Source organism: Barbus barbus (assembly GCF_936440315.1).
Source record: "Barbus barbus genome assembly, chromosome: 26".
NCBI lineage: Eukaryota > Metazoa > Chordata > Actinopteri > Cypriniformes > Cyprinidae > Barbus > Barbus barbus.
In genome coordinates, this window is record NC_136754.1 from 19,703 (window position 1) to 33,366 (window position 13,664).

At 38.1% G+C, this 13,664-nt stretch overlaps 2 protein-coding genes across 2 annotated transcripts; both read left to right on the forward strand.

Moving 5' to 3' along the window:
* Positions 1 to 2,176: 2,176 nt before the first annotated feature.
* On the forward strand, positions 2,177 to 8,388 carry LOC306845547 (GTPase IMAP family member 4-like). The gene is made up of 2 exons (XM_079378418.1): positions 2,177 to 2,263; positions 5,412 to 8,388. Exons 1-2 carry the CDS (start codon positions 2,251 to 2,253, stop codon positions 6,803 to 6,805), a joined length of 1,407 nt encoding a protein of 468 aa, XP_079234544.1. The 5' UTR covers positions 2,177 to 2,250; the 3' UTR covers positions 6,806 to 8,388.
* A 2,205-nt stretch (positions 8,389 to 10,593) lies between these two features.
* LOC306845590 (GTPase IMAP family member 4-like) lies at positions 10,594 to 12,934 on the forward strand. The gene is made up of 2 exons (XM_079378470.1): positions 10,594 to 10,669; positions 11,105 to 12,934. Exons 1-2 carry the CDS (start codon positions 10,657 to 10,659, stop codon positions 12,451 to 12,453), a joined length of 1,362 nt encoding a protein of 453 aa, XP_079234596.1. The 5' UTR covers positions 10,594 to 10,656; the 3' UTR covers positions 12,454 to 12,934.
* Positions 12,935 to 13,664: the final 730 nt, after the last annotated feature.

Here is a 13,664-nt window from a genome sequence, read left to right on the forward strand (position 1 = left end):
ACTTGTTAGGATTTTGGAGTTTTGAAATGCAATCTGCATCTGTTGGCAATGATGATCTGCTGGTCAACACAGTGAAGAACAAAGTGTTTTCAGGTGCAATGCATTTTAAAAATACAAATCCAAAATAATTGTCAATTTTTAAGCATCTAGTTTAGGTTTTTCATGTGTGGATCAAGAGTTTGCAGGGTTATTATAGTTAAAAGTTCTTATATAAAAAAAAGGTCAAGAAATAAACATTAACTGAAAAAAATAATTATATATATATATAGTGGCGGGAAGAGCAAACGACAGACACAGTGGCTGTGGTGTCAGGCCTCAGAGAGGCTTTTATTAAACAGAAATAATAAAAAATAAAGTGTCTAAAATAAACAGGGGATCTGGTGTCCTCGTCGTGCTGCAGGGTTTGTGAAGGAGGGCAGTGTTCTGAAAGGAAGGGTCCAGGTAAAAGGAGGAGTCCGGCGGCCGCACGCGCTCCCCACTCGGGACCGGGGCACGAGGGACGGCGGCTTCGTCCTCCTTTGGCCCTCAGCACTTCCAGGGGTTATACGGCCCGCCATCCTGGCCCGTCAGCTGTCTCGCATGCAGGTGCGGTACTCGTCCGGACCACGGGTCTGGCAGCTCATGTCTTCAGCGGCACTCGATCCCTCAACGCTCCCCTCCTGGACCCACGACACCAGCGTGCTTGCACGGGGAAGAGGCCAGCTTCTCGAGGAGAGGCGCACTCGGCATTTAAATGCGGCGGTGATGAGGCTCTATTCGGTTCAGGTGCGCCTCATCACACGCCGCCAGCCCTGGCTGTTTCAGCGCCCCTCCTCTCTCACACACCCACTCCCGTCGGGAGCCTGGTGAAGGGCGGCAACACTGAGCAACAGTCCAGTTCTTTTTCTCCACAGCCCAGGTAAGATGCTTCTGATGTTGTCTCTGGTTCAGAAGTGGCTTGGTAGCCCTTTTCCTGAAGACGTCTGAGCGTGGAGACTCTTGATGCACTGACTCCAGCTTCAGTCCACTCCTTGTGAAGCTCTCACAAGTGTTTGAATCAGCTTTGCTTGACAGTATTCTCAAGCTTGCGGTCATCCCTGTTGCTTGTGCACCTTTTCCTACCCAAAGTCTTCCTTCCAGTCAACTTTGCATTTAATATGCTTTGATACAGCACTCTGTAAACAGCCACAGCTTTCAGTAATGACCCTCTGTGTCTTACTCTCTTTGTGGAGGACGTCAATGTTCGTCTTCTGGATCATTGCCAAGTCAGCAGTCTTCTCCATTATTGTGGTTTCAAAGAACAAGAGATACCCTGAATTTATACTGTAGGGATGGTCATTAATTGAAACTCAAATGTAAATATTCTAATATTTTGAGATACTGATTTCTGACTTTCATCAGCTGTAAGCTCTAATCATCAAAATTAAAACAAAAAAACTTTTGAAATGTTTCACTTTACATATAATGAATCTGTGCAACAAATCTCAAAATAAAAGACTGCATAAATAAACTCAGTAACAAACAGTGAACAATAGATAAATGTCAGTTTGCAAAAAAGAAAAAAGCTTTTATTTTATTGATCTGAAATTTGAAATTGCACTTCAAGCTTTGTGTTTAATAGTTGATCTGCTATGATCTCCTTAAATACAATAAAAATGATGTTGTTGTACTAACAGTTTTCTTGGTTTGATATTGTACTACTGCACTTTTCCCATACCTTCCTGATATAATCATTTGTTTTATGATTTTTGGACAGTGGTGATATACTTCATAAGTAAACCCTGTTTTGTTTTGTTTTTATGTGACTTTAGTTTTGAGTTTTATTGCAGCATAAGTGAATGTGTAAATGATAAAGAAAGAAATGCATGTAAAAGGCCTGCCCATTTTGCACATGCTACCATATGTATTAATCACTATTGAATGGAAATGATCTGTGATTTCAGTTCATTTCTGAAACAGGCTCTCTGTGTGCCTCTAGTGGATTCATCTAGACTAGACTCGAAGTGAAAAATGCTTAATTAAAGTTATAAATAAACCACTGTGTGCATATCTTAATGCAGCATGTCTGTAAATAAATACAAATGCATTTATTTTTCATGGTATACACTCAGTAAGAACCAGTCTCATCTGTTGCATCATCTTTGAGGATGTGTCCAGTTTCGTTTCTGCTGAAGTCTTGCCTCTCACAAAACCAGTCCAACATCATTATAAACCCGACACAAACTCACAGCGAGCTGCTTCATACCGAGCTGAGAAACCAAACTACACGACATGTACAACCAAGGTACTGTAACTAAGCCTATTAGGGGAAAGTGGGGTGAGTTGTGCCAGTTTTTACTCAAAGTGGCTTTAAAGTGAGGTCATGACAGTAATGCCTTCAACTTAAGAATGTACATAATATTTCAGGATGTGGTGCATCCCTGAGAACAATAACTTTTGATCTGAAATAAATTGTTTCAGAAATATAGCTTTTGGGGAAAAAGTGGTCTTGTAGGACAACTTGGCCCTGGTGCGGGGTAAGTTGTGCCTTTGGGGAGAATACGTTGGGGTAAATTGTGCCAGTGATTTCTGAAGTAAAACAGAACATTTTAATGTTATGAACTGTAATGCTATATGAAAGCAAGGCAAATTCAATACAAAATTACTAATTTAAGGTTTATTTAGATATTGTCACCCTATTCAACTGTTGGAATAAGTCATATTTTGTATATATATATCAGCGTGATAACAACTACCTTAAATGACCAAAATCATATTTTGGAAAATTGTATTGGAAGTGAAATTTTTTTGTTATGACTCAAGTCGAGGGCGGGGTTTATGACCTGTACTGCAGCCAGCCACCAGGGGGTGATCAAAGAGCCCGCAGCTTCACTTTCCAGTTGGAGTGAGACACACCCGGTTGACATAAATAGAACGCTGTCTGTCATTATGTAACATATAAGAATAAAGTGACTAGGCTAATTTCTAAACATCCTATTGTGACTTAGGCCACTTAAAAACTGAATAAAACTTCTCTTTAATAACATGAAAAATGAAATCAGTGTTAGCTAAATTAAACAAATGGCAAGTAAGTCAAACACTGATGAGGCATGCCCATCTCCTCACTTCTCCAGATTATCGCTTGTGGGTATGTAGGTGGTCTGGATCTGGCCTACTACTTAACATCCCACTTGTCAGTGCTGCAGGGGAATATAAACTTCTGCTCCCTTCTGGCTGTACCACCACGTTTTTGGGGTGTGGGTAGTTTCTTGAGCACATCAGCTCTAGGGATGACTCCTTCATCATTTTCTTTAAATGTAAAGATGGGCTTTCCATCCACAGACTTCTTACAACTTTGCCTTAGAAACTTTGCTCTGATGTCTGCACCCTCAACCTTCTCCACCAATCCAACATAGTTATAGGATTTGGTTTTACCAGCAAAGCTCACAATGACAAAGTCACCAGCAGACAGATCCTGGGAAAATAATTAGCAATATTCCCTATAACTTTTCCTTAATAAATGCACACTTAACCTAACCCGCTTTTTTCTCTCTGATCCAGCTGGCAGGGATATCAATGCCATTTCTTTGTGCACACTTAAAAGCCAGCTCATTTATGCCGTGAAACATTGCTGTTAGTGCCTTTACATGGTCTGCCAGCTCTGTCTCCATGTTTTCTTTGAAGATTTGGTTGGCAAGTCCTGTTTTCTTATACCCTGTCTTTGTTACTTCTCCTATTTTTTTCGAGTTGAAGCCCTGTCTGTCTTCCGATTATAAGTGTCGTGGCAAGATGGGTTTTGGTCTAAAATTAAGAATGTCACATAGTTTAAGTGCTAAAATGTAAGAGTACAATGTACAATTACAAATTAATAATATATTGAAATTAGTCATAAGTGGGGGTGAGTTGTGCTACAGGCCCTTTGGCACAAATCACCCCAGACCCACAAGTTTGAAAAACTAGCATGATCCAGCAGTTAAGAGCTAACATCATGCTGACTGTATAGACTCATTGTGTAGCCTGCTAAAGCACTAAAACATGTGTGAAATGTTTTCAAACTTGTCTATAATTGTTCAGACACTACAACCAAAAAGCCTTGATCATAGAAATTTTACTTTGAAAGGAAAAACACAGTTTTTTTTAGCTAAAATGTGCTTACATCTCATGCCATGTGTCTCTCTTCTTTGGAGGATGAGTAAAATGGATGGCTTTTCAAAATTATGTGGTCACATGACCAATTTCTTCTATGGTTTTCCAGAAACAAGGGGTGGAACTACTTCCCCCCTGGCACAAATCACCCCACTCTCCCCTACGTGTATTTAATCAGTAAAGTATCATTTATTTAGTTATTTAGACGATTGCATTTAACAGATGCAGTTTACGTTATTCTTGCATTTTGTCCAAATCTAACATTGTTTTTGATTGTAAAAAGCTCTGGGGTAAAACAACCAACTACTGTTTTGCCAACATAACCACAAGATAAAGTCAAGATCAATTGTTATTGTAACTATGGACTAGGTTGAGGAGAGTGATGTAGAAGTTTTCACCATGAAGCTCACACTGGTGATGTACCGGAGAGAAAACAGATTTCACAGTAAATGATCTCATTATAAGCAGCAAGAAAGGGTTTTAAAGCTTGTTGTTTTGTAGAACATCACAGTTATAGATGATATGAGAACAGTAGGGCCTGTAGATAGGCCTAAGTGTTTTTCTCAAACATAGTGTGTGGGGTAAACCACCCCCCCCCCCCCCCCCCAGGGGGCAAAGGGCAATTACTGTAGTTATTCTGTTCTGAACATCAAATCCTTTGTTTTTCCATCAAATGAATTCTATAGTTGGTTGAATAAAAATATTTGGACTTTATATTTAACTTTTTTTTTTTTTCAAATGGACTTTTATAATTTTTTAATTCATAATTATTGATTATGTTCTTTTTTTATTTTAAGCTAAAACTGCCTGTACTCTGATTTTGCTGTAAATGTTTAAAGCAAATTGCTTTGTCAGACTGGGGGGCATTTGATTTCATTCTGGTTAAAAATGTAATAACATGAAAACTCTGGATATTTTTCATGCTTCTTTATAATTCATGTCATTGTCACTAAAACTATGATAACTTTTCTGAACACATTTAACTTTTGTTTCACTGAAATTTTTTTTAGCTATTTTTATGCAATGCATCTTACCCAGTAAACTAAATAAATGTCTCCAACATCAGTCAGTCTGAGCACAACAGATCATCTGGACCACTGTTGTGGCTCGGTCTGGGTCTCAGTAGTTATGCATAAATAAGGTTTACAGTGTTAGTTTTCTCAAGTGAGGGTATTATTTTCATTATCAGTTAATGGACGGTGTCTGGGATGAGCAGAGAAACCTAAAAATCTACACAATTGTAGAATATAACTGTAATAAATGATTATCAATGTTATTTTTCTCAACAACAAACATTTTTTCCTCAGGAGCAAGTCACCACAGGCAGATGTCCAACAGAAGCTCAAATGAGGGAAACAGACCAAAGCAAAGTGTTTGTTCACCCTCTCAAACTCAAATTCCTCCCAACATGATTTCACAAGGTTCACCTGGCAGCGATCCGCTCGGAGTAAATCCAGCTCTGAATGAACTGAGACTGGTTCTGCTGGGAAAAACCGGTGCGGGGAAAAGTGCAACAGGAAACACAATCCTGGGAGAAGATCGATTTGATGCTGAATTGAGCATGAGTTCAGTCACTAAAGAGTGCAGGAGAGAATGTGCAACGGTGGAGGGACGAGAGCTTGTTCTTGTAGACACACCTGGGTTTTTTGACACTGATTTAACAGAAAAACAAGTAAAACAAGAAGTAATTCATTGCCTGGCCTTGTGTTCTCCTGGTCCTCATGTGTTTCTACTCGTCATACCGATAGAACGATATACAGAGGAGCAGCAACGCACCGTACAAATGATTCTGGAGATGTTTCATGAAGATATCGCTCATCACAGCATCCTGATCTTCTCACACGCCGACAGACTTGGAGGAGAATCCATTGAAAGGTTTGTTTCAAGACAAAATCCAAAAGTTCAAGACCTCGTGGAGAGATTTGGGAGGCGTTTCATTGCCTTTGACAACACAAACCCTACAAACCCAGAACAAGTGAGTCGACTCCTGCAGGAAGTGGATAAACTGCTGGCTGTGAATGAGAATCGTTGCTTCACTAATGAAGTTACACAGGCAATGCAGGAAGCCCAGAGGATCATAGAAGAGAGAATGCAAGCAGAAACAGCTGAAAGAACGAGGAAAATAAAGGAGGAGGTCAGAAAAATGTCTGATGCTCGTTGGCGTGCGTTTATTTCTGACATGACTGAAGAGAGGCAGGAAACTGAACGAAAAAGGAAACGCATTCAAAGCAGGATTGATCGGATTGAGACGGATATAAAGAAGGAAGAGCAGAACATGCGACCGATTCCAGAAAGATTGAGACGGTTCACAGCGTCTCTGCTGAAGGAGCTGGAGAACAAGGAACGACTGGAGGAAAGAGGGATGGAGGAGGAGAGAGAGAGAAAGGAAACAGAAGAGAGAGAACAGAATGACCTGGACATCTGGATCCAAGAAGAGGAGCAGAGGAGACTGAGCGAAGCAGAACAGACGAATCTACTTTCTCCAGATTATAATAAAATAGTGATTATGCTGACCATGTTTATGCTGGGGATTGGGGTGTCATTTGCACCTCCTCTCTTAATGTTCCTGTTCCCTGCAGCTCCAGCGGTGGAAGTCGGATTGGCGGCGGGGATTTTGTCCAAACTTTTAGCTGCAGAAGGATGGAGTTTGGTTTGGGGAGTCGCCAAAGTTGCAGTCCTGACCCGCTGCTCCATCCAGTGACCCGTTCACAACTGAAAATCAAGATATATATAGAGAATAAGTGAATAGACCAATGTTTGGCAGAAAATGACAGTTTTCAAGCAGGAGTCTGATAAGGAAAAACAACTCATCATTCTCTCTTTTCCCCTCGGCTCAGAATCATGAGTTTATATCATTGACTTCTGGATTTTTTTCCTCAGAATTGCCAAACTCACTATTGCTGAGTTAAATCGAGTTATAAAGTCCAAACTAGGAGATATAAACTTGCATTTGCGAGATGATTTTTTTTTTAATAGTAATAGGTTTAAATATATTTCATGCTGTAACTGTAGAGCTATTACAATACGTCCCCTATGAACTGCATATGTGAATATTATGTAGACCTATTGTTTAAATCAAATATGTGACCCTGCAGCACAAAAGCAGTCATCAGTAACACAGGTATATTTGTAGCAATAGACAACAATACATTGTATGGATCAAAATTATACATTTCTCTTTTATGACAAAAATCATTAGGATATTAAGATCATGTTCCATGAAGATATTTTGTAAGTTTCTTACTGTAAATATATTAAAACATAATTTTTGATTAGTAATATGCATTGCTAAGAACTTCATTTGAACAACTTTAAAGGTGATTTTCTCAATATTTAGATTTTTTTGCTCCCTCAGATTTCAAATAGTTGTATCTCAGACAAATATTGTCCTATCATAACAAACCATACATCAATGGAAAGATTATTTATTCAGCTTCAGATCATATATGAATCTCAATTTCACAAAATTGACCCTTATGACTGGTTTTGTGCTCCAGGGTCACATTCATGCTTTAAAAGTAGAGTAATCTTTGCAGTTTTCAGCCATAGTCTGTCTGTATAAACATCTGCATTTTAGCTTCAAATGGCGTCTTTGGCAACAGCATTCGATAAAAATGATTTGCATTCCGATTCTGGTATCCAAAGCATAATTTCAAAGAATAACCTCTTATTTTACCCGTTTCATGATTAATGATTAATTGTGTGTTTGTTCGGTCACAAGATGATGAATATTGTTCACTCGCTCAGGCCTGGAATAAAAATATATTTCTCAATAAATGGAACTGTGCATTATTAATTAATATTCACACAAACATTTTCATCATAATTATAGTGACAGAATGTGGAATAAGTGGCTGAGCGAGTCTAATTGTTTACACAGCACTAACAAAGAAGTTACAAAAAAGTACCATGGTAATACCTTGTTTTATGTATGTAGGCCTACATAATCTTTAATATGTGTGTATTATGGGGGGGAAAAAAATAAATTGACAAAATGAGAAATTGTGTTTGCTTAATGTCACTTTGGTAAATCTTTGAAAGATGCTGACTAATATTTTATCTAAGGGGGTGATATAAAATCCTAATAATTAAATTATCATAAATTATTATTTTTCTAAAAGTTTGTATATTTCTGTCAGAATGGTTAAATTCAGTCTGAATCTTGCTGTGTTGCACATTCTGATTGAAGTTTATTGTCACTCCAGTCATATACAGGAATATAGAGGAATGAAATGTTGGTTTATGAGGTCTGGGATAAATCTGGTATAAATTTTCAAGTAAATTAAATTTTCCAAGTCTCCTGAAGGATTCTTTGTAGCAACCTGTGTGAGTGTGTGTGTGTGTGTGTGTGTGTGTGTGAGAGTGAGTGAGTGAGTGTGTGCGTGCGTGCGTGTGTGCGAGACGAGTGTGTGTGTGTGTGTACGTGTGTGTGTGTGTGTGAGTGAGTGTGTGTGCGTGCGTGCGTGCGTGCGTGCGTGTGAGTGAGTGAGTGTGTGTGCGTGCGTGCGTGCGAGTGTGTGTGTGTGTGTGTGTGTGTACGTGTGAGTGCGTGTGTGAGTGTGTGTGTGTGTGTGTGTGTGTGTGTGTGTGTGTGTACGTGTGAGTGCGTGTGTGAGTGTGTGTGTGTGTGTGTGTGTGTGTGTGTGTTGCTTCAAGAGAGCAACGATGCATCTGTGTTGTGTTTTACTTTTCAAAGATGAATGTCTCCATTTCAAGGTGTTTAATGTCACAGGATGATGTGGATGATGATTTTCCATTGCTATGTTTTGTGGTATAACACTGTTGGATTTGTGAGTTCCGTAGTCATTCGAAAACAGTCGAACAAACTTATGTTGAGTTATTTTTTAAAAATTGTGTTTTTCTAGCAAAGTTTCAACCCTGCACTTATCAAAAAGTAGTATCCTTCACGTTTATTTTACACTTCAGTAAAGGTCAAGTATATTTGTAAGTATACTTTATGTAGTAAGTATACACATATCAGTGTACTTGTAAGTGTACTATTTCAATACTCCTTGGGACTAAATTGGCCCACTTTATATAAAAGTACACTTTAAGTATAACAGTATTAAAAACACAACTAGTTTACATCAAAGTTTTTAGCTTGTACTGCAACTATACTAAAAGTGAACTTATAGGTATCCTGATAGTTTACTAATTAAATACTTGTAGTAGCATTTTTAGTACACTTTGAAGTATAGTCTCAGTAAACTACTACTTTAGTAGTTATATACCACAAGTGTACTCGTATGTTTCCTTTAAATGAACTTTACATCATACATTAAGTATACTACTATGTCCCTATTTAGGTATTATTTTGTTTCCTAAATAAGTTTCATAAAAAATAAATAACATTTTGAACAAAAAGCTGAAAAAGACTATGAATTGGACTCAGAATGATGTAGATGGAGTCGATCAACACCCCAAAGCTTGACAGTCATTATTACTTCCTCATTGGTTGACATTTTATTCATAAAGTTACACAGTTTTGAGTCTGTTTTATGTCTGATGATGGTGTTAGATTACCTGTGGAAGCATCTGTTGTTTCGGTTTCTTCTTCACTTGTGTTTTTTTGGAAATTCTGTACAGAAGATGTGTACGAGCACCTCCTACCGTATAACAATCAAAACACAGATTCTAGGAGCACAAGTATAGCTCAAATATATTTAGACTTTTTCCAAGTAGAAGTCAAATATACTTAAATGTCATTTTAACCATATTTCTGAGAAGTACATAAAAAGTAGACAAAGTATACTTTCCTATTTTTAGTTTAAAAGAAGTATACTACTAGCACACTCGAATAAACTTCTTTTTCGTAAGGGTGGAAGATTTACAGGATCTAATCTTGCCAGAGGAATTCAAAAACTGTATTCCAGCAAATATCATTGTGCACTTAAATGAACAAAAAGTCAATTTGTTGTCAGATTTTGGCAGATGAGTTTGTGCTGATGCCCAGAAATGTTTACTTGTTCAACACATTTGTCAAATCTCCACTTGTGAACGTGGAAAGGCAACATTGCCCAAAATCACTCGTAAGCCTTCGGATGGTGGTAGACAAGTTTTTTTTGTCTTGATCCGAATCTCTTGATTGCAGATTATAAGACATGGAAACTCAAGAATGTAGCCCTAGCCGCATAAAGTTGGAGGAAAGTTATCAACCATTGTTTGAAGCCGCAGTCTCTCTATCTCCTGATTCTGACTTTAAAACTGTAAAAATCTTTTGAGACACAGGATCCACACAATCCTTTATATATGCGGACGTATGGCCTTTCTCTGTGGAGTCTTTTACTGGTAATGATGTGCTGATTCGCAGAATCAAAATGCGCTGTGTGAACATCTCCCTAGAAACTGGAAAAGACTGGATTGAGGGTCTGTCTTTCCTGATGTTTGCAGTAACACAACACTCGTCTGTTGCATCATCATTTAAGATAGTGTCCAGTTTCATTTCTGTCCAAGTCCTGCCTCTCACAATAAAACAGTCCCAGATCGTTACAAACCCGTCACAAACTCACAGCGAGCCGTTTGATACCGAACTGAGAAACCAAACTACACGACATGTCCAACCAAGGTACTGTAACTATGTCTATTACATGTATTTAATCATTAAAGTATCATTTAGACGATTGTATTTATTTAAACAGATGCTGTTTACGTTATTCTTGCATTTAGTCATAATTCGACATCTGTTTGATGTATTGGTTATGGATATTGTATGTTAAATATGTGCATATTACCCAGTAAACTAAATAAATGTCTCCAACATCAGTCAGTCTGAGCACAACAGATCATCTGGACCACTTTTGTGGCTCGGTCTGGGTCTCAGTAGTTATGCATAAATAAGGTTTACAGTGTTAGTTTTCTCAAGTGAGCGTATTATTTTCACGCTCTCAAAGTCACTGAGTGGTATATGGGACGACCAGAGAAACCTAAAATCTATACGATTGTAGAATATAATTGGAATAAATGATTATCAATGTTGTTTTTCTCAACACCAAACATTTAGGAGCAAGTCACCACGGGCAGATGTCCAACAGAAGCTCAAATGAGGGAAACAGAGCCACCAAAAGTGTTTGTTCACCCTCTCAAACTCAAAGTCCGAGTAGACAAGGTTCACCTGGCAGCGATCCGCTCGGAGTAAATCCAGCTCTGAATGAACTGAGACTGGTTCTGCTGGGAAAAACCGGTGCGGGGAAAAGTGCAACGGGAAACACAATCCTGGGAGAAGATCGATTTGATGCTGAATTGAACATGAGTTCAGTCACTAAAGAGTGCAGGAGAGAATGTGCAACGGTGGAGGGACGAGAGCTTGTTCTTGTAGACACACCTGGGTTTTTTGACACAGATTTAACAGAAAAACAAGTAAAACAAGAAGTAATTAATTGCCTGGCCTTGTGTTCTCCTGGTCCTCATGTGTTTCTACTCGTCATACCGATAGAACGATATACAGAGGAGCAGCAACGCACCGTACAAATGATTCTGGAGATGTTTCATGAAGATATCGCTCATCACAGCATCCTGATCTTCTCACACGCCGACAGACTTGGAGGAGAATCCATTGAAAGGTTCGTTTCGAGACAAAATCGAAAAATCCAAGACCTTGTGAAGAGATTTGGGAGGCGTTTCATTGCCTTTGACAACACAAACCCTACAAACCGAGAACAAGTGAGTCGACTCCTGCAGGAAGTGGATAAACTGCTGGCTGTGAATAATAATTGTCATTTCACTAATGAAGTTACACAGGCAATGCAGGAAGCCCAGAAGATAATAGAAGAGAGAGTGCAAGCTGAAACAGCTGAAAGAACGAGGAAAATAAAGGAGGAGGTCAGAAAAATGGCTGATCTTAGTAGGGCAAAGTTCACTGCTGCCATTAATCAAGAGAGGGAAAAAACTGAACAAAGAAGACAATTCATACAAGTCCAGATCTCTCAGATCCAGGTGGAGATAAAGAAGGACGAGCATCATTTGCAATGGTTCAGAGCATCTTTGAGCAAGGAGCAGGAGAACCTGAGAAGAGAGATGAAGAAAGAGACGGAGAGAAGAGAAAAAGAAGAGAAAAAATTGAAGGAGCTGGAGATCTGGATCCAAGAAGAGGAACGGAGGAGACTGAGTGAAGCAGGACAGGACAATGAGGTTTCTCTAAATGACGACAAAACAAAGCTGTTTATGCTGACCATCTATTTGCTCGGCCTGGGAGCTCCCACACTCTTAGCGTTTCTGTTCCCTGCAGCTCCAGTGGTGGAAGCCGGAATGTCAGCAGGGTTTTTGGCCAACTTGTTAGGCCTGGGAGCTTCACAAGGCGGAGGTTTCGTTTGGGCGGCCGCTGGAGTCGCCAGAGCTGCAGGTTGGCAATGATGACCCGCTGCACCATCCAGTGATCGTTCATGACTGAAAATCAACATCAGTTCACAAGCTTTAGAAGAAATGTAACCCCGGTGAAAAGCTGAATAATAATCTTTCCATTGATGTATGGTTTGTTATGATAGGACAATATTTGTCTGAGATACAACTATTAGAAAATCTGGAATCTGAGGGAGCAAAAAAAATCTAAATATTGAGAAAATCTCCTTTAAAGTTGTTCAAATGAAGTTCTTAGCAATGCATATTACTAATCAACAATGAAGTTTTGATATATTTACAGTAGGAGATTTACTAAATATCTTCATGGAACATGATCTTAATATCCTAATGATTTTTGGCATAAAAGAGAAATGTATAATTTTGATCCATACAATGTATTGTTGGCTATTGCTACAAATATACCTGTGTTACTCATGACTGCTTCTGTGCTCCAGGGTCACATATGTGATCATAAACGTTCATTTTCCGAAATGCATCCCGCTTTATAAACCTCAGTTCATCTTAAAAGGTTACCCAGCTAACTGAACGTTCTGGAAATGAGCAAGCATTCTTCCAGTGAAGTTAATAGAATGTTCATTCAAAGTTACATCACTCATGGAACATTCTTCTTATTTAAACATTTTTTAAATGTAACTACTTTTTTCCATGTTCAAAAGTAACATTTCCATAATGTTTGTAAAATGAAAAAATAATGTTCCCTTAACATTAATTTAATCAACAAAAAGAATGTTTTTAAAGCATTTAAAAAGCTGGATATTTTGAATGTTCCGAGATTATTCAGAAATAACATTTTCATAACTTAATGGGAATATTCACAAAACAGTTAGTACATATCTATTGGTAGCTGGAAATAAAATAAAAAAATACTTTTAGAGTCTTACAAAAAACAAAACATAAAATAGTAAAAATAGAAAATATGAAAAAAAGTATATATATATATATATATATATATCACACACACACACACACACACACACACACATATATATATATAGATATATATATCAATCACACACACACACACACACATATATATATATATATCACACACACACACATATATATATATATATATATATATATATATATATATCAATCACACACACACACACATATATATATATATATATATATATATATATATCACACACACACACATATATATATATATATATATATATATCAATCACACACACACACACATA